General features: G+C 40.4%; 1 protein-coding gene across 2 annotated transcripts in view; it reads left to right on the top strand.

Moving 5' to 3' along the window:
- DENND4B (DENN domain containing 4B) overlaps positions 1-24737 on the top strand; it is a 2518380-nt gene that overhangs the window by 1164432 nt on the left and 1329211 nt on the right. For both annotated transcript variants that reach the window (XM_044079736.1, XM_044079737.1), the window contains one exon: positions 8505-8634. In XM_044079736.1, the coding sequence (XP_043935671.1) occupies positions 8505-8634 (130 nt within the window). The remainder of the gene's footprint in view (positions 1-8504; positions 8635-24737) is intronic.

Here is a 24737-nt window from a genome sequence, read left to right on the forward strand (position 1 = left end):
CTAATACTTCTACAGGATCCCTTGTTATCTTCCTTGTTATAGGCTGCCTAAGCTTGGTGATGGCCCTTTCTACTTTCTGTTGCCTAAGATGTACTAAAGGTTTTTGTGCTCTAGAATTGTCAAAAAATAGTTGCTTAACAGCAATCTTTCTAAACTCATTCATATTATCATGGTAATCCCTTATTTTCTGTTTATCATTCTGCAGTTGCTTCTTCTCTTGTTCTGTGTGATTTCTCCTTATTTCACAATACTTATGTCAGTCCCTCTAAATAATAATTACTTCTTAACCATATCCTCCTTTTTTTTTATTTCCACCCTATTTTTAAACTCCACACTATATATATATATATATATATATATATATATATATATATATATATATATTAGATTGCATTGCCTACATTTCTTAAAACTGAAGATGGAGAACGGGAGAAGGGAGAGAGGAAAAGAAAAAAAAAAAAAACAGGAGCCCGTATTTATATTAGTATCCCTATTGCACTTATAAAGTAAAGTTTTTTCACTTATTTTTAACATACAAAGAAAATCCGACACTATCAAAACAGAACTGTCAAGAAAAAAAAATAGTTTTACATACAGTTAACTTTCTCCCTCTTCCCCTCTCCTGAATATTTTTCCAAACATTAATAACATGAAGTAAGGCATATGCTTTGGAGTTCCCTACAAGTTTAGCAAAGTCCAAAAGAATCCAATATTTCCAGATTTTCTTGTTCTGTCATGTTTTACAAATATAATTATTGCTTTGTAAACCCACATTTGTGCATGTTCAAGTTACAGTTTTTTTTCTCCAAACATTCACAGCATGAAGTAGGGCAAATGCTTGAGTTCCCTACACGTTTAACAAAGTCCAAGAAACTTCAATATTTCCAGATTCTCTTGTTCTTTTCCTGTTCATCTCTGTCTTCCAAACCCTGTATCTGCTTTATTTCCAATGTACTCGCAAATCTTCTAGTCAACTCTTGTGCTTTTTCCCCCCTCTCAGGCATTTTCCGTTGAAATACTGGTAAAGGTTTCACTGGCACAGTCTCTCTGTAGTCTTTATTACCAGAAGATTAAAAAGCAGAATCTCCTGGTTCACAGCTCATTTTTTATTGAACAAACTTTTGTATTTCTTCCATAGCACGTACTTCATCAAAAATGTTTTTTAAACAAGAAATATCTTTATTGAATTGTCATGTATGACATAGACCATGTTACATTTATATAATTGACAAACCGTAGTGACACAATCTCAGTTGCAAACATTATACATTCCAAACAGTGCCGACACAACTGTAGCTGCAAATATTATACATCACTTTTAACTTGCCCAGTAATTGTTAGTTGACCATTACATAGCTCATTCAAATCCTGCCTTCTTTTAATCCTCGTTCCTCCTCTGCGTGTATTGATCCCATAGTTCCCATTTTTACTATGTAATTTGTTCCTACTCTTTTCTAAAGATCCCAGTTCCTTTTGTTTTATCTCTGTTACTATCTTCATTACTTCTAGTAAAGTTGGTTTAGACTTTGATTTCTGATTTGTAGTAATTACTTTTTTGGCAGCCATCATAATCAGACTCAGCAAGGTCTTACTGTGTCTAGGCAATTCCAATTTTGTATCATAGCTCAAAAAAAAATAATTTCCCTAGTTACTCCAATTTGCTCACCCAGCATTTCTGACAGAGCAGTCTGTAGGGAATCTTTAAAGTCAGCCAACTCATTACACTCCCAGAAAATATGTTCCCAGTTACAGTAGAGTCAATTATCCAAAGTAATTGGGACCTAGGATAGTTTGGATAATCGAGCTGTTTGGAAAATTAAACCTATAATTGAACTGGAAAAAAAAAAAAACGTACAAAATCATATTTTTTCTGCACACATGGAATACACTTTTCAACCATTCTGTGATTCCAGTGGATAATAAAGAATACTTTCCACACACGAGTGAGGTACAAGATCAAAAAACACGCACAAGCAAATACGTATAATGTTTACATATTCAGACTTTATGATTTTTCCTACCCGAAAAATTTGGAAGGCTGTGTTTGGATAATTGATGTTTCAGATAATCTGCTTTCTACTGTACCTCTTTCTGCCCCATCACTCCTCCAACATTTGCTGTCTACCTGAAGAAAAATTCTTTGAAGTCTGTTTGGGGTGTAAAAATACCTCTAAGCACTTCCAGGCAAAGATCCTAAATCTTCTAGATTTTGTTGCATATTTGGGAGACATACATATATCCCCCCTATAGTTCCTTTGCAAATTGCTTTTCTAATCTCTCTTCCCAATCCTTCCTAACCTCCTCTGATTCTTATAGTTATCGTGCAGTATTTTATATGCTGTACTAATTATTCCTTTCTTAATGGCAACTTCTGTTCTAGATTCTACTAAAAACTCTACCAGTACTGTTCTTTCATTTAGGATCCCCCAATTTCTTTCTCTCTGTCTATACTCTATCAATCATTGATATAGGAGGCAATCTCTAGCCTGCAGTCCAAATAAGTTCTTGGCATCTTCCCATTCTATTACCTTATCCTCTCTAGTTATTTGCTCCCAATACATTGTCTCCTTTGCCAGTTTTCTCCAATATATTCCCACCCCCTCTCCCTGTTATCTGTATCCCTAATTGCAGTCATCTCTATCTTCAGATCTTCCTTTCTCCATTCCAGTTTTGCTTAGGCCTTCTGCTACTTTATGAATGTAATATTTTGTATGACTATTGTTCTTCTTAAAGGTCTGCATCCAGAATCCCAGTCTCTCCCTGTTACTTGAGCTTCCCCCTATTTAGTATCATCTCTTTCCACTTTGAATTATAGTTTTCTGCTTCTACTATGTATAGGAACCTTAAACGTGTTGCTCTAAAATACCCCTTCAACTCAGATAATCCCAATCTGCCCTCTTCTGTTGGAAGAATAAGCTTATGCCACTTGACTCTTCCTGTCTTCCCCTCCCAGATAAAATCTTTCAGCTCTTTGATTGCTGTCCACAGCTTCTCTTCTAGTTGATAAAAATATCCCTGACCAATGTTTGACTAAAGGGACTAAAACATTTTAACTGCTTGTATCTTGCTATCAATATCCATATAACAGAGTTTCCTTGTTCTCATTTTTGTATTATATTTTGTTTAGTCTCTTCCCACTTATCCCTAGCTGCCACACTGTATCATTTTAATCCATTCTCCTAAATACTTTATTTTATCATGCCCCCATAAATATGGATATTGCTGAACCAATTTGTATGTGGGTACATAATTTACAGGTATTGCTTTTGTTTTAGCTTCATTAATATTGTATCCTGAAAAGGTCTGAAACTGTGTCAATATGTTCCACAGCACTTTAATGTCCCTTTCAGGTTTTGCCAGGTATAAAATAATGTCATGTGCAAACAGAGCCAGCTTTTCTTGACTACCACACCAATTATATCCTTGATTTTCTGAGTCCCTTATTTTCTTTGCCAGTAGCTCTAAATGTAATGCAAATAAAGGGGACAGAGGACACCCCTACTGGGTTCCTCTGCACAAGCAAAGATTATCAGAGAGGACCCCACCCTCTTTAATCTTCCCTTCCAATCCTTCATATATCCTCCTAATCAACCTTATAATTTTTATCAGGGAATGCATATGCTTCCATTGCTGTGCTCATAAAATTCCAACTTACTCTGTCAAATGCCTTCTATGCATCAAGACCAACAGCAACAGTGGTATTTTCTTACCTTCCCACTGGATCATCACTGTTCTGTTTATCAAATATTTGCTTCCCTTCCACAAAACCACATTGATCCATATCTATCAATTTTGGCATCACTTTTGCCATTATTTTAGCCATTATAATCGTAAACACTTTATAATCATGATTTTAGTATTGAAATGGGCCAGTATATGAAGTTGGATCTGATGGATCTTTACCCTCTTTTGGTAGTACAGCTAATACCACTTTCTTCCAGGATGTTGGTACTTTTCTTAAAATGCTGTTAAACAAAACCTTCCATTTCTTCACATCAGTTTATTCTCTCCTAGCTTCCAAACTTCCTCAGGAGTACCATCTAGTCCTGGAGACTTTCCTGTAGATTGATTATACATCACCATTTTTATCTCCTCTCCTATCCTATCTGTTAGTGATTGAGCCTCCTCTCTGTCTAACTTTGGCTTATTTAATTCTTCCATAAACATTCCATTTGTACCTTTTCTTGATTTCCATACTTCTCTGCTTTATACAGACCGTCATAGAATTTCCAGAAATTTTCTAATACTTCTGGAGGATCTCTTGTTATCTTCCTTGTTAGACTTCCTAAGCTTGGCGACAGCCCTTTCTACTTTCTGTTGCCTGGGTCATTGTGCCAAAAGATTTTTTGCTCTAGAGTTATCAAAAAAACAGTTGCTTAACAGCAATATTTCTAAACTCATGCATATTATCGAGGTAGTCCTTATTTTCTGTTTAGCATTCTGTAGTTGCTCCTCTTCTTGTTCTTTGAGATTCCCCCCACTTTGTAATACTTTAATATTTGTCAGTCCGTCTAAATAATTGTTACTTCTTAGCTATATCTCCCTTACTTTTATTTTAACCCTATTTTTTAAATTCCACTTTAATTTTAAAAAGTTTCTATCTTCTCTAATAGCTCCTGAATAATTTCCACTACCCATTACCCAAATTCCTCTCTTTTCGCTCTGTCCTCTAATTCTGTTATTTTTAAAACATCTCTTCTTGTGCAGTCTCACACTCATCCAGACCTTTTTTCATTTTGACCTCTGAGTTTTGCAGTTTTTTCACCTTATCTGAATATCCGTTAAAAGCTTCTTCCATTTTTTCCAGCCTCTTATTGTTTGAGTTGATATACTCCATCAGTGTCTCATTTATTTTAGTCAGATCTGTGTGCAGTTGCCTTGTACTTTCCTTTAGGATACTGGAAGCCATTTCTGGAGCTTGCACTGCTTTTTGCTGATCAGCTGAAGTACTGTTCTCAGTCAGGGTTTTTTGTCACCTTTTGTAGCTGATTTTCCTTCATGTCCTCTGTATTTCTTTTTTCCTGGCATCCAAACAGCACACTTATTAGCCAGTTACTGAAATTTACCCAGAAATGCAGGTCCACTGGCTTTCACTGCCAGGTTTGTTTTTACACTGGTAGAACTAGAGTTATGCTGTTACTCAGTGTCCAGCCGTCTTGGAAGTCCTCTGTTAGAATTCCACTTTTAGCAACAGAGTATGAGTAGAGACATTGGCCAGAGGTTTTGTGGCGTTTTATATATACTGAGTATATGTTTTTCATTAGATCAAAGTAGTCCGTTAGTGATAGGAATAGAGAATAGGAGCAAAAACAGGGCAGTCATCAGCTTTGTGAATTGTGTGTGTGTGTGTGTGTGTGTGTGTGTGTGTGTGTGTGTGTGTGTACAAGACAGATGAGAGAAGGTAGGCAGTGGCAAGAATGGTTTTGGTGGTGTTGCTAAGGAAGTTTTCATGCCTGTAGCGCATTCTTAATTTTGGTGAATCTTTGTTGTTTTAAACATGCAGGTCAAGTTTAAGCTCATCTGTAATCACTCCAAAAAAGTTTTATACAGGTAGCTATTTCAATTTCAGTTTTATTTAATGAAAAGATTTTGAACTTTGCTTTATCAGACGTGTGATTTGGGGGAAAATAATAATAGTTTTGTTTCTTTTATGGTTGAGTACTAGCTTCTTGGATGATATGGAGGAGTGGAGGCAAGCAATTAGATGCACATATAATTGTGGAATTAACGTATTGTATGAGAGGCTGAGCTTAGAGGTATAGCAATCATTGATAAAGATATTAAAGAAGAGGGAACCTAGAACAGATCCTTTGAATACACCAGTGGAGCCTTGCAGGTATGGAGAGAGTATTCTGCCATTTTACATACTGGATCCAGTCAGTTAAACCGCTATTAAACCACAGTAATGAAGGTAGTTCAAGTTGAGACAATATATACAGGAGTTTAGGGTGAGAAACTGTAATTGAAATCTTTTTTACAGGTCATCGAATAAGGAGGAAACAAGTTTGCTCAAGTACCTGTATTTGTTTATGGTGTCATTGAATGCTAGGAAGGCAGTAATTGTGCTGTATGTTGGGGGGATGTTAAGAGCTGCTGTTATAGAAGATAGTGGAGGAATTGCTTATGAATACATCTTTTAAGAATTTGTGAGAGTGATGATGATAATGCAGTATGCTGAAAGTTGATACATCAGCTGAGATGTCACCTTTATGAAGAGGGATAATATTGGATTTTTTCCATGGTGAGGGTACATAGGATGTAGATATTGATCTGTTGATGAGAATAGAGATGTGTATATACTTGGCAGTCCAATGCTTTCATCTTTGGCTTGTAGCATCTGCTCACTTCCCATATTTCATGTCTTGCTGGAGAAGTAAAATGTCATCTGTGTATGGCATCATTATTTTCAGTCTCTTGATATGCCAGTTCATTTGATAAAAAAAATTCTCTATGCTGAACTCCAGCCTTGTGATCATAGCTGCAGTGTAAATTAAGGATAGAATTTCCCTCTCTAAGGCAGCTTCAGTTTTTTCCATATAGGGAACCAGACTGAAAAAGGAGACACAGTCTTTAAGTGCTTTAATCAGGCTGTTTATTGACCACAATACTGGATGGTGTTTCTCTCATTGCTTTCACAGCACATGAGTTTGAAAGAGCAGTAGCTGCCCTTTGGAACTTGTTTTGCAACCTTGACTCATAGTTGGACCAAATAAAGGCAGATTGTATTCTTCAGAGTGCCACTAAAATGGAGCAGAGCACTGGGCTGATTGTTACTTTGAGCTTGTTTTTGTGGGGTTAGCTTAAGCAGTCAATATCAAATTACTTATGCTGGACAAGGAGGCTACTGGACCTGTGACATTAGTGACCCTAAGTGGCAGTTACATGCATCAGATTCCGTTAGAGTCCATGTTGCCTTGCGCTGTTAAAGCTAATCTCTTCTCTGTGAAGTTAAGCGGGGGAGGTGTGTATAGGTGCATATTTATCTTCCCCTCCTCCTCCCAACCAGGCAGCATTTGAGTCAGGAGGGTCAGCTAGCCTGCTCCTCCTAATATCCCCTAACTCTGGACATAAAGGGAGAAAATGGGCTGATTAGGCATCCCATACAGTAAGAAACTGCCATGGGATTCTCACCCGTGCCAGGGATGCATAGCTGTCACTCCTCATGGAATGAATGGGCCAGTTGGATGTAAGCAGAGGAGCCACAGGGCTGGTCCCTGGGTGGTGGTCTGGAGAGACGTCAAATCAGTTGGTATTTGAGGAAGTGAAACCGGAGTGTTCAGTGGAAGCTCAAATGACTGCACTTCAACTTTTATACCCTTGTGGGGCGAAAGATCATTAGAAAAAAACATTGTTTAGCAAAGTTGAAAGGTAGCAAAAGAGGAAAGACCAGCAGTGTGAAGAACTGATACAGTAATCACAGAGATGGATGACCATTTATTACTCATCTGACTAAATGAAGTGCACAGTTCATGACAGCCATTCATAGGGTTATTGGGAGTTAACATCAGCGCAACAACACTGTACATTTTAATGTACCACACCCAGCTGCATGAGCATAAAAGGATAAAGCCATGACTATGACTAGGCAGACAAAGTTTGTTTAGCAGCACAGCCACCTGTTGGAGTTGATGTGTAAGTAGAGAGGAGTGATACTGCTTTGTCATCTCACCTCTCCATTCTTCTCTCCTGGTGCAGGAGCATATGCCCAGGGGGTACAGTCCCATGGATGAATCTTTGGTGGAGACCACAGACTTCATGGAAGTCTACCTTCATTCAAGGAAGGGGGGTATGACTGTCTTGAGAGATTAAGTGTGCAACACTTCCTTGCTTATGCCCATTGCATACAAAGCCTCAATGTGTTTGTGCATGCACAGTGGGGCTTGGAGTCTTAAGTATTACAACTTTAACCACCCCTAAAGGCTGTCTCATTGACAGACTCTCTTCATTGGCCATCATCCTGCATATAGGGAACAGTAGACCAAGAAGAGAATTTGATAGCCAGCAAGCGGGAGGAATGAAATATTGCAAGTAAAAAAATAATGGCTGTACTTCTTAGCAAATGGCACTGTTGGATGTGAAAATGGACAATGAAGGAACAATTGCCAGGGTGATAATGTATTGAAGAGGATAGTTTCCAAGCTGATTTGAGGCAGTACTTTCTCATTGAGGGTTACGGTCCTGGAACAGTCAATGACCATGTTGGTGTGTAGGCCATTAGGTGATGTTCATTGATGCCTGTAACAGGTTGAAGAAGGAATGATAGAGGAGGTTTGGTTGCGCCAAGACTAGCTGTAACATCTTAGTGAGCTGAACGACCCTGTCCATTTGTAGTATGCATAAAAGTCCAAACTTATGTCATATAAAGAATATATTTATTAACAAGGAGAAGAAATTGACAAGAAGAAAAATGAATTTAGGAATGCATTGTGATCACTTTAGATGCTCCATGGAGGAATATTTTTTTCCTGAAATTATTTTACTGTTTCTTCCATTTTTCTCTGAAGGTATGATGGTTTTCCACTATTGCAGCCACAAAAATTTGACAGACAGGAGGAATTGATGAGTGGTCATTTGTGTCCAGGTCAAGCAAGAAGCAGTGCCCCCAACAGTCCCGCTCCCAGGAGAACGAAGCAGGTAATTCTTACTTCAAATGGCTGTTGATGAATGACATGTATATGACTAAGGTCTTATTAGGATCTTGGAGCTTCCCAGCAGTTGTTTGTTAGTGATTACTGCAGCTGATGGCCCAGTGCCAGCAGTATGTGATTGCCTGTTTGCCACTGTTGCAGCCTAAATCCCATCATTGCTAACCAGTCTGGTAACAGGGTGTGTGTCAGACAAGGGTTGTGATCCCTGTATCCACTCCACTGCCCTAAATATTTTTGAAGGAAAGGAATGGTATTTCAACTGAGATCACTGATGGGAGATCGTAGGTTTACCCCGGGAATCATCTCTGTGTCACTGCTGGACAGAGGCACAACAAACTAATGGGCACAGTATTTTTTAAAAATTTGGGCTAGGCTTATAAATGCCTTAGGGCAGATAGCCTAGTATAAACCTATGAACCTATGAACCTATGATGTCCAACATGCTAAAGAAAGTGCAAACAAATCAGATTGAGTAATCAAGTCAACAAATGCAACCTGGTTCTAAAGAGCATAAAATAAATATATACTGCTGCCCTAAGTATGGGCTTCCAACACCCACATCCAGATTAGGACTACACACTGACTACGTACAGAGTTGCATTTTTGGTTTAAAACCCCAGGGCACTCTCTCTCTGTCTGTGAACAACAGTGTCTTTCATTGCCCCTCAACCATGGTAACTGACTTTCAAATTATTATTTACACAGACACATGCAAAATTACCAGGAAAGGTTGTTAAAATTCTCCAGTTCCTACAGCTTTCTGCCTGGCTAGATAGTACCATCACAGCTTTAGATTATTGGGCTTAGGGGCCTGTCATACCAGTTACAGTACCACTCTTAATTTAGCCAATTATAAAAACTACCTCTTAAGCAATCTGGCCTTGGAGATGGATCTCAGTTTGCCAAACTGCAATACCAAAATAAATGAGTAACAACAAATGTAATAAATACAACCTTTATTTAGATAAAAGGTTAAGACATTGTTAATTCTGGTTAAATATGTGGAGGTAAATTTGCAAGGTTCAGAAGACAATTATTAGTCTTATGGACAGAAAAAGGAAAAAACTAGGAATTAAAAAAAAAAAAAAAAACACCTCTGACTCTATCTTGGCTATATTGCCCCTCACTATTCCAAATTAGAATTGGGCAAATGCAGATTTCACAGAAGCCCACATAGATGTGGGATAATAAAAGCCAATAACCACCAGCTCCTAGGTACAAATAAATCAGGTCCCAAAAGAAGTAGCAAGTTGGAGTTTAATATCCACTATATTCCGAATACAATAGCAGCAAAATGATGTCCACAAAATCACAATACGTTTGCAAAAACACAACGTTTCGTCATCAACTTCCTCAGTAATGACTACCATAAGAAAAACTTTACTTTATATAGTATGCTTACTCCAATTAACATTTAAACTAACCAATCATAATGAAACAAATTAAATACCTAGTGAATAATGTATTGAATACATCAACTCACCACAACAAATTATAAAACATGTTTAAGTATAAAAACAGATATTAAATACATTTCAAATGTTAAAATGTGTGTGTACACATATGTCGAAGTTAAAATTCTGTTGTAAATTAATTAAAATGTTTAATTCTTTCACGTACCATAATTAAACTCAAATATATATTATGCAGTAAGTTGCACCATCTAGTGGTCAAAATAGGAAATCACAGTATTTTACCATAAAAATGACTTGGATATAAGCAAGTTGAAAATGTGTCCCTACTTAAAACTAATAGACGTATAACCATAAGCAATCAATTTTAATAAATTTTAATAAATATTAATAAATATTTTAAAAATTATTTAAAAAATTTATTTAATAAGTCCACAAATTCCATAACCAAAATGACTGTTGCACATATTTAAACATACTTTTTAAAGGTGCTAGAGCTTTGCTGCCCTTAGTTTAAGCACCGGTGCAAGAGACACCATGTCATTTAACCCCAAATTTTTACCTGAATCAAGTATTAGTTGCCAATGTAACTCCCTATACTGAATAAGCGTTTCCCACATACCACCTCTGGGATTGATGGGAACTACTTCAAGCACAAAAAATTGATAACCTGTTGTTGGACATTTCATAGAATGTTTACTTAGTGCATTTTTGTCACTTTTCACTCTAATATCATAAAGGTGCTCATAAATTCTTTGTTTGAGCTTCCTCTCACTTTTTCCAACATAAAATGAAGAACATTTCTTACATATAGCAATATAAATAATGCCACTAGTTTCACAATTTGCAAAACTGTTTAGAAATAATGTCTTTTTCCTTGCCTGTAGGTAAATCGAAGTGCCAGTCAATAAATGCATGCAATAATTACACCTTCCACATTTGAACAATCCCTTCTTAGCTTTACTATTCTTACTTGTTCTATTAAAGTTATGACAATTTTCTAATATGTTCTTAATATTTCTCCCTTTGCGGTAGGTGCAAGTTACTTCCTTGTCAAAAATATATTCCAAATCTGAAATTTCTGAAAAAGCATTCCATTCTTTAATAAAAATTTCCTTTATTAATGTTGAATATTCATTGAAGGTAGTAACAAGCCCTGCACTATATTGATCAATATTGGATTTATTGTTTGGTTTTGTTTCGGCTGTGTCTTTTTTACCTAAGATAGGAGCAAAGGGACCTTTCCTTTTCTTATTTACTTCTTCTAAGATATTGTTGAAGTAATCATATGAATAACCCCTCACAGCAAAAAGCTCTCTAAGTGAATTAACTTCATTACAAAATTCATCATCTTCACATGTCATTCTACTTGTACGAACTAGTTGCCCTTTTACAACTCCCTTTTTCTGAAATGGGGGATGACAACTGCTGAAATGTAAATAGGAGTTGGAAAATGTTTCTTTTCTATGTATCTTTGATGTAAAATTTCCATCTTTTTTACTAATATTGACGTCTAAATAATTCAGTGTATTTAAATCAAAATTCTGAGTGAATTTCAAAAAATTGGTGGTTTTGTTAACGTATTCTACCAACTTCTCAAAGCTACTTTGGTTACCTTTCCAAAAGAAGCACAGGTCATCAAGAAACCTGGCATATAAAACCCATTGGTCAATAAAAGGCGAGTTAAGCAGAAATTTTTCCTCCCAAAAAGCCATAATAATGTTGGCATAAGTTGGGGCACAATGTGCCCCCATGGCTACACCTTTTTCTTGTCTGTAATATTCCCCTTGAAAATAAATAAAATTGTTTTTTAATACAATTTCCATTAGGGTTAAGGTGTTTCTAAAGTCTACATGCGTCAGTTTTTTACTAGCTATTAAGGCTTCTTCAAACCAATATAGACCCGTATCATGTGGGATACAGCCAAAAAGGTCAACAACATCCATTGTACCAAAACTCAAGTTTTCACTGTACAAAGATGGTTCCACTTTCCTTAAAAAGTCCCACGAGTCCTTGAGTATATAATTTCTCCCCCCTAGTACATTTTTGACTTTCATATCAACAAACTTTGCCAGGGGGGCTGTTGCAGAGCCCTCTGCTGACACTATAGGCCTTAAGGGAGGATCTGTGCTATCCTTATGTACTTTGGGGATACCAAAAATACATGGGACCTTAGGTTTCTCAGCAGTCAAAAACTTGTAAATTTCTTTGTCAATTGAACCTTCTAACAAAAGGTCATTCAATAAAACATGTATCTTTTTGTAGGCTATGTTGACTTCATTAAGAGATACTCTGGTGTATTTGTCTACATCATTCAATATTTGGAGATGGATCTCAGTTTGCCAAACTGCAATACCAAAATAAATGAGTAACAACAAATTTAATAAATACAACCTTTATTTAGATAAAAGGTTAAGACATTGTTAATTCTGGTTAAATATGTGGAGGTAAATTTGCAAGGTTCAGAAGACAATTATTAGTCTTATGGACAGAAAAAGGAAAAAACTAGGAATTAAAAAAAAAAACACCTCTGACTCTATCTTGGTTATATTGCCCCTCACTATTCCAAATTAGAATTGGGCAAATGCAGATTTCACAGAAGCCCACATAGATGTGGGATAACTTGGGCATTCAAGTCAGACAGATTTCAACTCCTTATGTTAACTCAGTGCTTCTCTTCCCACAGAAGAGTTTTTCCACATCCAGACCCCCACATTTAGTGGAGCATTTTATCATTTGGTTCATAATGACTATTCTAACTGCTTTTTTTTTGTTTAAACTACTTGAATTTTATTTTTATGGAGTCTGATTTTCTGCAAAAAGAAATTTACAACCTTGGTTGCACCCATTACATATTTTCTTTTCTGTATCCCATAAAAGAACAAAACAAATGTTCATCACATGCATCACTGTTGCAGTTGCCTTAGCTGTATGAGTTATAGCCTGCCAAGGATATAACAGCTGGCCAGCTTCAATGCTTCAGGACACCTTCCATGCCCCGAAACTGTCAGGCAGCTCAAGCTGAGTGGACTAAAAGAAATGTTTGTGTGCCCAGCCCTTCAGAGCTTTCCTGTCGCCAAAGAGTATGCTCCTCTGAGGCTTTTGAGGATCAATGGACAGCATCTGCTCTTCCTTTACTGGGCAGATACGTTCACTTTGGGGAACAAAAATTGCATTAAATTATTTTGGTTGATTAATAATTCTTTCTTCGTCATAAGTTATTTTTTAAAACTAGGCGTTTGTGTTTTAATGGACTGTCACGAGACTGTATTATACTTTTAAACAAAAACTCTTTTACCGTCATTTTAAAAGTTTACAATATTTAAAAAGCATTTTTCTGTGGAGAAATTGTGCTTATTTTACTTTTGGGGGGCTGGCAGGTATTTTAAAGTGCTTTTGCTATGTTTGTGTTAAAAATGACTTTTAAAGACTAAATGTTTACTGGCACTTGCTGCTTGTTTTCCCTAGGAAAGAGGTACTATTTTCAGCTTGACCATAGAACAAACTGTGGCACCTAAGGTCGGTCCTTATTCCAGCTACAGAAGGAAAATGTTAAGCAAACAACCTTTGCCACCACAGCAGGCTAGCAGTTTGCCTCCACTGTAGGTGAGTGACTTGGATGTGGCAATTTGTTACATCTCGGAGCACTCATTTTTTATCCTGGATCCCCCTGGTGTAGCAATGGACCCGACTGTTCGACACGTCCTGTGCAGCTGTTGGGGTCCCCTCAGCAGGCAAAGGAGAGCCACTCTTGTTGATCTTGTGAGAGGTAACTGGGGAAGGTTTCCCTGTTTGCCAGAATGTTGTACCCATCCTTGGGGAAGTTACTGCTAACTTTTATAACACTGTTGGCCCCCATTTTCTTCTGCTAAAAGAAATGGAAAATTAAACATTTATCTACTCTTCGTCAAATTTCCTTAGAAGTAGTTTGCTGGGCTTGGCTCTGGGTTTTAGTCATGCTTTTGATCCTTCTTATTTATTGTTTTCTGGTTAAAAAAGATAGCTCCTTTCCTGAAGAGATTCAAAATTCCTCAGAAAACTTTATGAGCTGTTACAAAAAGAATTTCCTGAACATTCACCCATTTCCTCCAGTTCTTTCACCTTTGGAGGATGTTTGTTTCTGCCTGTCTTTTCCTGGTAGCTAGCCTGCTGCCCAAAAAAGACAGAATGTGTAAAGTTCCTCAGTTTTTATACACTTCACAAAACTGACCCAGCAGCTATAGCTTTATTTATTCCTGCTACTGCTAGCAGTTGATTCATATTCTACTCTTTCTGATAAGGATGGGAAGATTATTGATGGGTATAGGAAAATAGTATGTGCATCTGAAGCTTAGATTTTTCAGAATTTTGAATGTTCAGGCTCACATGTTATTTATTCTTACTAATTGTGAACGTATGAGGAATGTTTGGTGTGCAGTTTCTTTTGAGGAAACGTCTGCTTTCAGTTATTTAGTTTCTTCTTTTATACTAGTCACATACAGTGTGTGTATGACTCCGTTGATAATTCTTCTAGGTCAGTGGCGTCTGGTACTGTTTTGAGGAGGTTTGAATGGCTGCATTCTCGGAACCTCCAAAGAGGATGTGAATAATGAGATTTCATTTTTTCTTTTGGATTGAGATTCACGTTTTGGTTTCTTTGCTCAGAGGTGATCAAAAACTGTGATAAAAGGGTAAGTTAAATCATAGAGTATCCCAAGATTTTCTGCCCTCCTTTTTCCTAAGGGATTCACTAATCCTTCATCCAGTTTTGGCATAATGGCAAAAAAAAAAAAGTTGGATGCCCATGAGTAGAAATCAACTCATGGCAACTTTATGAATAGTCCCCATAGCGTCCTTGTGGCATATTATGGAAGTAGATTGCCAGGCCTTTCTTACGCGCTGATACTGCTGCTTTCTAGTTGTGCACCAATCAGGTATTGAACACAGGTCTACCAGTGGGTAGTTCTGAGCCTTAACCTCACTGCTGTTGGGCTGGGATGACATAATAGCTAGGGTGTTCCAAAAAAATTCAGGAGCCCCCAAAACTAAGGACAGTCCAACTAGTCAGTTTGACTCTTTAAGGGACCTTGATGTTCTTCGTGTTTCACTGTTGCAGTCATAACTGTTGCAGTCATAACTGTAGGGTGCTCCCAAAGTCTGGGTCCGGCGTCGGCTGATCAGGCTAGTACCCTGACGTAAGTACGCTCTGGTACATAGCCCTCAGCCGACGCCATCTTCTCCAGTCTTTCTTGCCGTGCGGTGGAAAGCAGCTCGCAAGTCGTTGGTTGGCGATTTTCGAACAGCGTATTTGGTTGTTGTCGGTCCGAAGTTCTTACTTCTCTTCTCAAAGCTAAGTACCCTGTTGGGGAATCTTTTTCTTGTTCCTCCGATGTCAGAAAAAGTTAATAATTGCATAACGTGTGGGAAACAAATACCTCATAAAGATTTCCACTCTTACTGTCTACCTTGCTTAGGCCCTGACCACGACGTTTCTTGTTGTCGGTTCTGTGCCAGGTTCAATTCTCGTACTATCAAGCGCAGGTACGACTGGGCTCTAAATTACTTTGGCAGACGCTTCAATTACAGAATGTCGTTGGACACTACCGGAATCCAAAAGAAGCGCAAAGACAAGGACAGGCCTCCGAGGTCCAAACTGGACTCGTTGCAGCTGGAGCCAGCGTCCGGTTCGGCTGTCGTCAGTGAGGCGCTTTTGCAGCCCCTGTCGTCCGCCACTTCTGAACCGATGGCCGATACGGACTCCCATGGGGAGCCATCAAGGCCTACTATTTTAACGGCTGCAGGACCTTCAGACGTCGCTCCCTCAGATGGGTCTGGAACCGCTGTGCAGGTACCGGCTTCTGAGGGGTTATTCAGGCCTACTCACATCACTATTTCAAAGGCAAAGACAAAGACTCCTGTTAAGTCTAAAGTTCCTGCTCAAGCTACTTCTGAATCTACTCCCAGGACACAGAAGCAATTATTAAGGATGGCTGAAGATTTGCTTACAATGATTAGGGGTTCTCACCCTCCACCTGAGAAAAGGCCTAGACAGGATGTTCCTCTGGATTCCTCTGACCAGGCTTCTGTATCTTCTGTCTCTTCCTCTGATCAGGAATATTCTTTTCCTCCTTATGAGGATTCGGAGGCTGAGGACTCCTTGCCCTCTGCCTCTCCGCCTGAAGATTTCTCTTTTGGGGAGACTTTGCATGAGATGAGGGAACATTTTCATTGGGAAGGTCAGGAGTATTCTGCTTCCAAGAAGAGGCTTAGAGAATTCCTTCTTCTTCCTCAACACAGGCCTTTAGCTATCCCTCCTGTTCTTGACATTGTGGATGATGCTTTTTCTGAGGCTAATTTGAATCCTGATTCCATGCCTCCTGCTCCTTCTAAGCCTGATAGATTTTATAGGGTTCCTGACTCTCATTTATTCTTATTTAAGAACTCTTCTGCGGATCCTGAAACTATTTCTCAGGGCTCTAAGGCTGCTAAGGTTGCTACTTCCAAAAATCCTATTCCCTCTGAGAAGGATTCTCGTGCTTTAGACAGGTGGGGAAAAAAGGTATATACTTCTGATACCCTGACTGTTAGGGCTTTAAATTGCCAGTTTCATATGTTTAAGTATCAGCAATTTCTTTTGTCTGTTTTAAAGCAAAAGCTTGCTTCCCTTCCTGCATGTGCAGAGGATAAGGAACTTCAGGATTTATTGCATGCAACTGAACAAGTGAACAATCATAGTTTGCATTGTGGTTTTGATGCTTTGGATGCTTCTTGCAGGGCCGCAGCCTCTGGTACTGTTATCAGGAGACATGCCTGGCTTCGTGAACAAAGTTTACCTGAACAGGTTAAGGCTAAATTATTAGATGCCCCTGTTCAACATGATGTTCTTTTTGGATCTAAGGCTGAGGAGGTTATTAAAAAGATGGAAGAAAAGGCAAAATCTATGCAAACTGTAAAAGATTTCTTGCAGGTTCAGCCTCCTAGATTTTCCAGGAATTGGCCCTCCAAAAATTGGTCCTTTCCCACATCTGACAAGCCTCAAAGGGGAAGATATAGACGCTCCAGAGGTCGTGGTCAAGCTCAGGCCTCTTACAGATCTAGACAATGGACTGCTTCTTCACCTAGAAGGGGAGAAGACAGATCCCACTCTCAAAGAAAGCAAGCTCAATGACTCTCTCGGTTGGGCTACAGGACCCCTTCACCTGGATGCCCCTCTCGGAGGAAAACTGTCTCTTTTTTACAGAAATTGGACTCATATTACCCAGGACAAATGGGTATTGGACGTGATTTTAAAAGGCTACATATTCCACTTTCATACTCTGCCAAGGGCTTTCGGTTGGCCAGATCTGCCAAAACATCAATGGTCAGAGGCCTTAAAACAAGTGGATGCTCTTCTGGCCATGAGAGCCATAGAGCCTGTTCCACTCTCCGAGATGGGAAAAGGTTTTTATTCAAGACTGTTTCTGGTTCCAAGAAAACAAACCTCATGGAGACCTATTCTGGACCTTTCTGTGTTAAACACCTTTTTGGAAATTCCAAAATTCAAGATGCTTACTCTGCAGCAACTGAGTCCAATGCTCTCTCAGGACGCCTGGATGGTGACATTGGACTTAAAGGAAGCCTACTTACACATTCCCATCAGGCAGGAACGCAGGAAATTCCTCAGATTCAAGGCAGGTTCGAGACACTTTCAATTCTCTGTACTGCCCTTTGGTTTATCTACTGCGCCCAGAGTCTTTACCAAGTGCCTGGCACCAGTAGTGGCTTATTGCAGACTTCAGGGGATTCAGATTTACCCCTATTTGGACGACTGCCTTATTCAAGCAGACAGCAAGGATCTTCTACTTCAACATCTGGACTTTGTTCAACGTCTTCTCCTCCTACTGGGATTCTCAGTGAACACAAAAAAATCACATTTGATCCCTTCTCAACAAATGGTATTTTTAGGAGCCCTCTTAAACACAACCTTACAAAGGGCCTTCCTCACTCCAGAAAAACAAATACAGCTGGCTTCAATTTTCAACACCTTGGCAACTCTATCTCAGCTCACTGCAAGGAAATTCCTGCAGGCTCTGGGCTACATGGCTTCCTGCATTCTGTTGATTCCAAATGCAAGGCTTCATATGAGAAAGCTTCAATGGTATCTGAAAAGTGTATGGTCACAGCATTACCGCAGTCTGGACACTATGATTTCTCTAATCCCCTGCCTCCAGAAGGAGTTCCTTTGGTGGTCCAGGGCGTGTGCTTTAAACGAAGGAAAGCCCTTTCGTCTACCTCAACCTTCTCAAATCATAACCACGGACGCCTCGGATTATGCTTGGGGAGCACATTTTCTAGACAATTGCCAGCAGGGAACCTGGACAAAGGACCATCTTCACTGGCACATCAATCTGAAGGAAATGTTGGCAGTTCAAAATGCTCTTCTAGCCTTCAAGAACCTTTTGCAACCAGGTCCTCTTCTGATTCGCACAGACAACACCACAGTCATGTGGTACATAAACAAGCAGGGGGGTTCTCATTCGTACCCCCTTTGCAGACTAGCTATGGCTTTATGGGACACAGCGCTAAATCTGAATCTACATCTCCAGGCTCAATTCATCCCAGGAGAACAGAATCTCTTAGCAGACAGCCTGAGCAGAAACATCTCAGATCCTCACGAATGGATGCTAGACACCAACTTATTCAACAGGATTACTGCAGTTTGGGGATGTCCCCAGATAGATCTGTTTGCATCCCATCTCAATCATCAGCTGCCTCGTTTTTGCACCAGGTCCTTCCACAAAACAGCTTGGAAAGTGGATGCCCTGTCCGTCAGCTGGAGGAACCTTTCGGGATATGCCTTCCCTCCTCTTCCTCTACTTCCTCGGGTATTACTGAAGATAAAACAGGACAAGCCCAAGTTCCTCATCTTGATTGCTCCAAATTGGCCTCGACGGTTTTGGTATCCAACTTTAAAGCACCTATTCTTGGAACCTCCTTGGATTCTTCCTCTGAACCCTTCTGTGCTGTCCCAGCATCAGGGTGAGATGCTACACCCCCATGTCAAGACCCTTTGCCTGGCAGCTTGGCTCTTCAAAGGAATTTGATTTCTTCTAGTCTTCCCAAACAAGTTTTGGATGTTCTTCTGGAAGCTAGACGTCCTAGCACTAGGAAATCCTATGCCTCTAAATGGAAGAGATTTTGTATTTGGATGCAGGACCGAGGCTCAGACCCTCTGGTACCTGATCTCTCTTCTATTTTGCTTTACCTTTCAGATCTTTTGTCTAAAGGACTTTCCTTTTCTTCCATTAAGATCCACGCTTCTGCTATTTCTGCTCATTTCAATTCTGATCCTCCTGTTTTTTCTCATAATTTGGTGAGACAATTCTTGAGAGGGGCTAAGAATTTGAGGCCTCCCAAGACTCCTCCTGTTCCTGCTTGGGATCTTAATTATGTTTTAGAAAAACTTACTTTGCCTCCTTTTGAACCTGCTGTATCTTCAGATATTAAGTTTTTATCTTGGAAGACAGTTCTTTTGTTAGCATTGACTTCTGCCAGAAGGGTCTCAGAGTTGCAAGCTCTCATGGCTGTGGAACCATATCTTATTTTCTGCCAAGACAGAGTATCCTTGAGGACCAATCCTACTTTCATGCCTAAGGTGATTTCGAAAGTGGCTTTAAATCAGACAATTCACCTTCCTACTTTCTTTCCTAATCCTCAAAATAAAGGGGAAAGGATTTTGCATTCATTGGATGTGCACAGACAGTTACGATTTTACCTGGACAAGACTAAAGAGTTCAGAAAGTCTAACCAATTGTTTGTTTCTTTTGCCTCCAGTTCTCTTGGAAAAGCTATTTCAAAACAAACTATTTCCAAATGGATTGCTTATGGAATCAGATTTTGTTACACTCATCATGGGAAACAGTTTCCAGGTACTGTGAGAAGTCATTCTACTAGAGCAACTGCCACTTCTACAGCTTTTCTCAGAGGAGTTCCTACCAAGGATATCTTGGAAGCTGCCACTTGGAGTTCTGTGCATACTTTTTCCAAGCACTACAATCTCCCTCTGTATTCTAAGACCAGGGCAGGCTTTGCCTCTGCTGTTTTGCAGGGTCTTCTTGCTGCCCCTTCTTCTGTTTAAGCCTCCTCCCTTTTTCACTGCTTTGGGATTCCACCCTACAGTTATGACTGCAACAGTGAAACACGAAGAACATAGTACAGTTGTGTACACCTACCATAAATGTAGATGTTCGAGTGTCTTCACTGTTGCAGTCGATGTTTCCCTCTCTCCTATCCCCTCTTTTTTCTTTTTGTGGTGTATTTGTGTTTCCTTGTTGGATTCATTTTTGGTTTATTGGGGGCTTCTGACATCTAGGGCAAGAAAGGCTGGAGAAGATGGCGTCGGCTGAGGGCTATGTACCAGAGCGTACTTACGTCAGGGTACTAGCCTGATCAGCCAATGCCGGACCCAGACTTTGGGATTCTGGCCGACCTCGGGCTGCCTGCCGGCAGGAGCACCCTACAGTTATGACTGCAACAGTTATGACTGCAACGGTGAAGACACTCGAACATCTACATTTATGGTAGGTGTACACAACTGTACTTTCCACCCTCCCACCCAAGCAAGTCATTTTTCCCATACAGAAAGTCTGAATCACCATTTTTCTTTTTAATAGCAGTTAGTTTCTGAGAAATTGTTCTAAAGATCATTCATCAAAGATGTTCTTCATGTTTTACTGTTGCAGTCATCACACTTGGGTTATCTGCCTGCAGGTACCCCTCAGTCAACCCGAATACCAGAGTCTTGGGATTTCTGCATTGGATGCTGTCACCTCTTCCATGACGTCAGGTCGTCAGGGGTATAAAACATGCAGCCGATGCCTTAACATCAGCTTTTCTTGCCGTGCGGGAGCCTGAAGCAGAAGCAGTTCGCAAGTGCCAGTAGGCCGCTACCTGAAATTTTCGTTTTTCGAGTTTCAAACCTGAAGTCTTCTAAAGTGAAGTACCCTGTTTGGGGATTCTTTTTTCTTGCTCTAACCAGTGTCAGAAAAAGTTAACAATTGTCTTGCCTGTGGAAAGCAAATAGTTCACAGAGATTTTCATTCTTACTGTGTCACCAATTTAGGCGCGATCAGGCTGTCAGTTTTGTGCCTTGTTTAACGCCCGAACTATTCGTCGTCGGGCAATCTTTGTTGCTAAATTCTTTCGCTCTCGTTCTCCGTATTCCAAAATAGCTTCAGTAAGCCATCCGACTACCGATCTTCCGAAAAAACGTAAGATAAAGACAGAGACAGACCGCATAGGTGCAAAACTGCCGATGACACTTCCGTTAAGCTAGTCGCCAGTCTGCCGTTACTCAGTGAGGCGCCTTCGCAGCCCCTGGTAACCCACTTCTACAGATTTGCAGGCCTCTGCTGAGACCCATTTGGAGTCCAGTATGCCTCGAGATGCTTGTTCGATTATGGAACCTGCGGATGTCTCTACTGTGGATGGGTCCGGAGCCACTGTGCAGGCACCGACTTCTGAGGGTATACTCTGACCTTCCGATGTTTGTATTAAACCGACTACTACATTTCAGACTAAAACGACCTAGTATCTCAGGCACAGAGTTCGCAATACGCCTAGAAAGCTGACGACCAAAGAGCATGTTCAAGCTCCCATGCCACAGAAACAAATGCTTAGAATGGCTGAAGACCTTATAACTCTAATTGGGGAAGCCAGTCTTCCCCCTCTAAAATGCAACAAATTGATTTCCCTTCTGATTCAACAGACCATGAGTCCGATGACTCTGATTACCAGGACACGTACCCTTATCTACTTATGAGGATTCAAATGTAGAGGATTCAATTCCCTCTACCTCCCCTCCCGATGACTTTTCTTTTGGTGAAACCTTGCATACCTTAAGAGAGCAATTCCACTGGGAATGCCAGGACTACCCACAGTCCATAAAGACTCAGAGAATTTTTAGACTTGCCTCAGCACAGGCCTCTAGCTATACCCCCCTGTCCTGGATATTGTAGATGATGTTTTCATGAAATCCAGTCTTACTCCTGATACTTTGTCACCAGCTCCTAGAAAGCCAGACAGGTACTTACAAGAGTACCTGACTCTCACAAATTTCTCTTTAAGAATCCCACTGCAGATCCAGAGACCATTTCTCAGGGACCTTAAGGTATTAAGGCTACTACAGCCAAAAATCCTACCCCTTCGGACAGGGATTCAATGGCTTTATACAGATGGGGCAAGAAGGTATATACCTCTGCATCTCTTGCCATCAGGGCTTTAAATTGCCAGTTTCACATGTTGAATACCAGCAGCATATTATGGAACTAATTAAACAAAAAATGTTGTTGCTTCCAGATTGTGCAGAAAATAAAGATTTACGAAAGTTAATGCATTCTGCAAACCAAGTCAGTAAACATACTTTGCAGTGTGGTTTTGATGCCTTAGAAGCATCTTGCAGGGCTGCTGTCACTCGGTCTGTACTAAGAAGGCATGTCTGGCTGAAGGAACAAATCTTGCTAGACCATGTCAAAGCAAAATTACTAGATGCTGCATTAAACCAGGAACGTTTGTTTGGCACAAAAGCAGAAGAGGTTCTTAAAAAGATGGAGGAAAAAGCTAAATCTATGCAAACTGTTAAAGATTTCTTACAGGTACAGCCACCTAGATTCAGTAGGCATTGGCCTTCAAAAAACTGGTCCTTTCCAGTCCCTACCAGGTCTTTTCAGCCCAAACCCTTGGACAACAGACCACCAAGGCTGTAGTCTCAGGGTGCACACAGATCTAAACAATTGAGTGCTCCCCCCTCAAAAACAGGGAGTGGTAAACCACCCCCTTATGGAAAAAATTCACAATGACTTGTTTATCATCCTTCTCAGCCATGCCCAAGTACTTGCACCCCTAGGAGGAAAACTTGCCCTACATGCAAAAAACTGGATGTCCATTACCAAGACCGATGGGTCCTAAACATTGTATCCCAGGGATACAAATTCTACACTGTCAACCCCAAGCGGGTTGCCAGACCTTCCTCCAAACCAGTGGGCAGTGGCTCAAAAGCAAGTACTTTCTCTTCTCAGTATCAGGGCTATTCAACCTGTTCCAGTAGAGCAGAGAGGACAGGGTTCTACTCCAGACTGTTCCTGGTGCCCAGAAAAGAGGGCTCTTGGCACACTATCCTGGACCTGTCCATTCTCAACACCTTCCTGGTGGTCCCAAAATTCAAAATGCTTACACTACAACAGCTGCTTCCTATGCTAGCCAGGGACTCTTGGCTAGTCAACCTAGACCTAAAATAAGCTTACCTGCACATCCCCATATAGGAATCTTGCAGGAAATATCTGTTTCAGGGCAGGCTCTATGCACTATCCATTCTCTGCACTTCACTTTGGCTTATCTACTGTGCTCAGGGTATTCACAAAGTGCTTGGCTCCAGCCTTTGCATACTGCAGGCAGAGAAAAATTCAGATTTATCCATACTTGGATGATTGCCTGATTCAGGCGGATGATTGCCTGATTCAGGCAGGCAGTCAGGAATTGCTACTTCAGCACCTGGCATTTGTAAAGAGACTTCTAACTTCCCTGGGGTACACCATCAACGAAAAGAAATCACATCTGGTGTCCAGCCAAAAGATTGTATTCCTGGGAGCAAGCTTGAACACAACTTCCCAGATGGCATACCTTACTCCAGAAAAGTGGGTTTATTTGACAAACTACTTCAAACTAATGGCCACCAGAACCTAGCTATCTACAAGAAAAATACTGCAAGCCCTAGGGTTCATGGCATTATGCATTCTACTAATTCCATATGCAAGACTGCATATGAGGAAACTTCAGTGTTACTTAAAGTCTCTGGTGCCAACATTATCAGTACCTGGAAACAGATGTTCATCGTGCATACAGCTGCAGTCATAACAGATGGGGTTATCCTGCCGTCAGGCGGGTCCTCGGTCGGCCGAATTCCAAAGTCTAGGTCCGGCGTCGGATGTCGTCGCTTCTTCCCTGACGTCAGTGCGGCAGGGGTATAAAAGAACCAGCCAACACCATTTTATTCAGTCTTTCTTGCCGCGCGGTGCCCGAAGCAGAAGCAGTTCGCAAGTGCCGGTCGGCCGGCTCCTGAGACTACGAATATTTTTCAACCGAAGTCTTCTTGAAAGCTAAGTACCCCGTTGGGGAAACTTTTCTTGCCTCAGACCGATGTCAGACAAAGTTAATAATTGCATTTCATGTGGGAAGCAAATACCGCATAAGGATTTCCATTCCCTCTGCATTCCTTGCTTAGGCCCAGACCACGACGTCTCGGCCTGTCGTTTGTGTGCTACATTCAACAAATGCACTATTAAGCGTCGGGCGGAGTTCGCCCAACACTATTTTGGCAAAAAGTTTAATTACATTATGTCGTCGGATACTCCGACTCCAGTTTTGAGTAAAAAACGCAAAGATAAGGACCGACATACGAGGTCCGCGACTTCTACTGACACCACGCTAAAGCCAACTACAGGTGCTCCAGTTCTCAGCGAGGCGCCTACGCAGCCCCTGACTACCGATGACACTTTCTTAGCGGTGTCTTCTGTGCCTGAGATCGCAGGCTCCTCGGCCCACACCCCGATTACAGGTACAGACGCCACTCTTGGCGGGGAAACTCAGAGTTTAGACAGGCCTGCCACCTCTCAAGGTGTCTTCAGGACTTCTTTTTACATTAAGACTTTCACTAAATCTAAAG

The sequence above is a fragment of the Protopterus annectens genome, chromosome 8.part0, assembly GCF_019279795.1.
Source record: "Protopterus annectens isolate FY-2018-M chromosome 8.part0, PAN1.0, whole genome shotgun sequence".
NCBI lineage: Eukaryota > Metazoa > Chordata > Ceratodontiformes > Protopteridae > Protopterus > Protopterus annectens.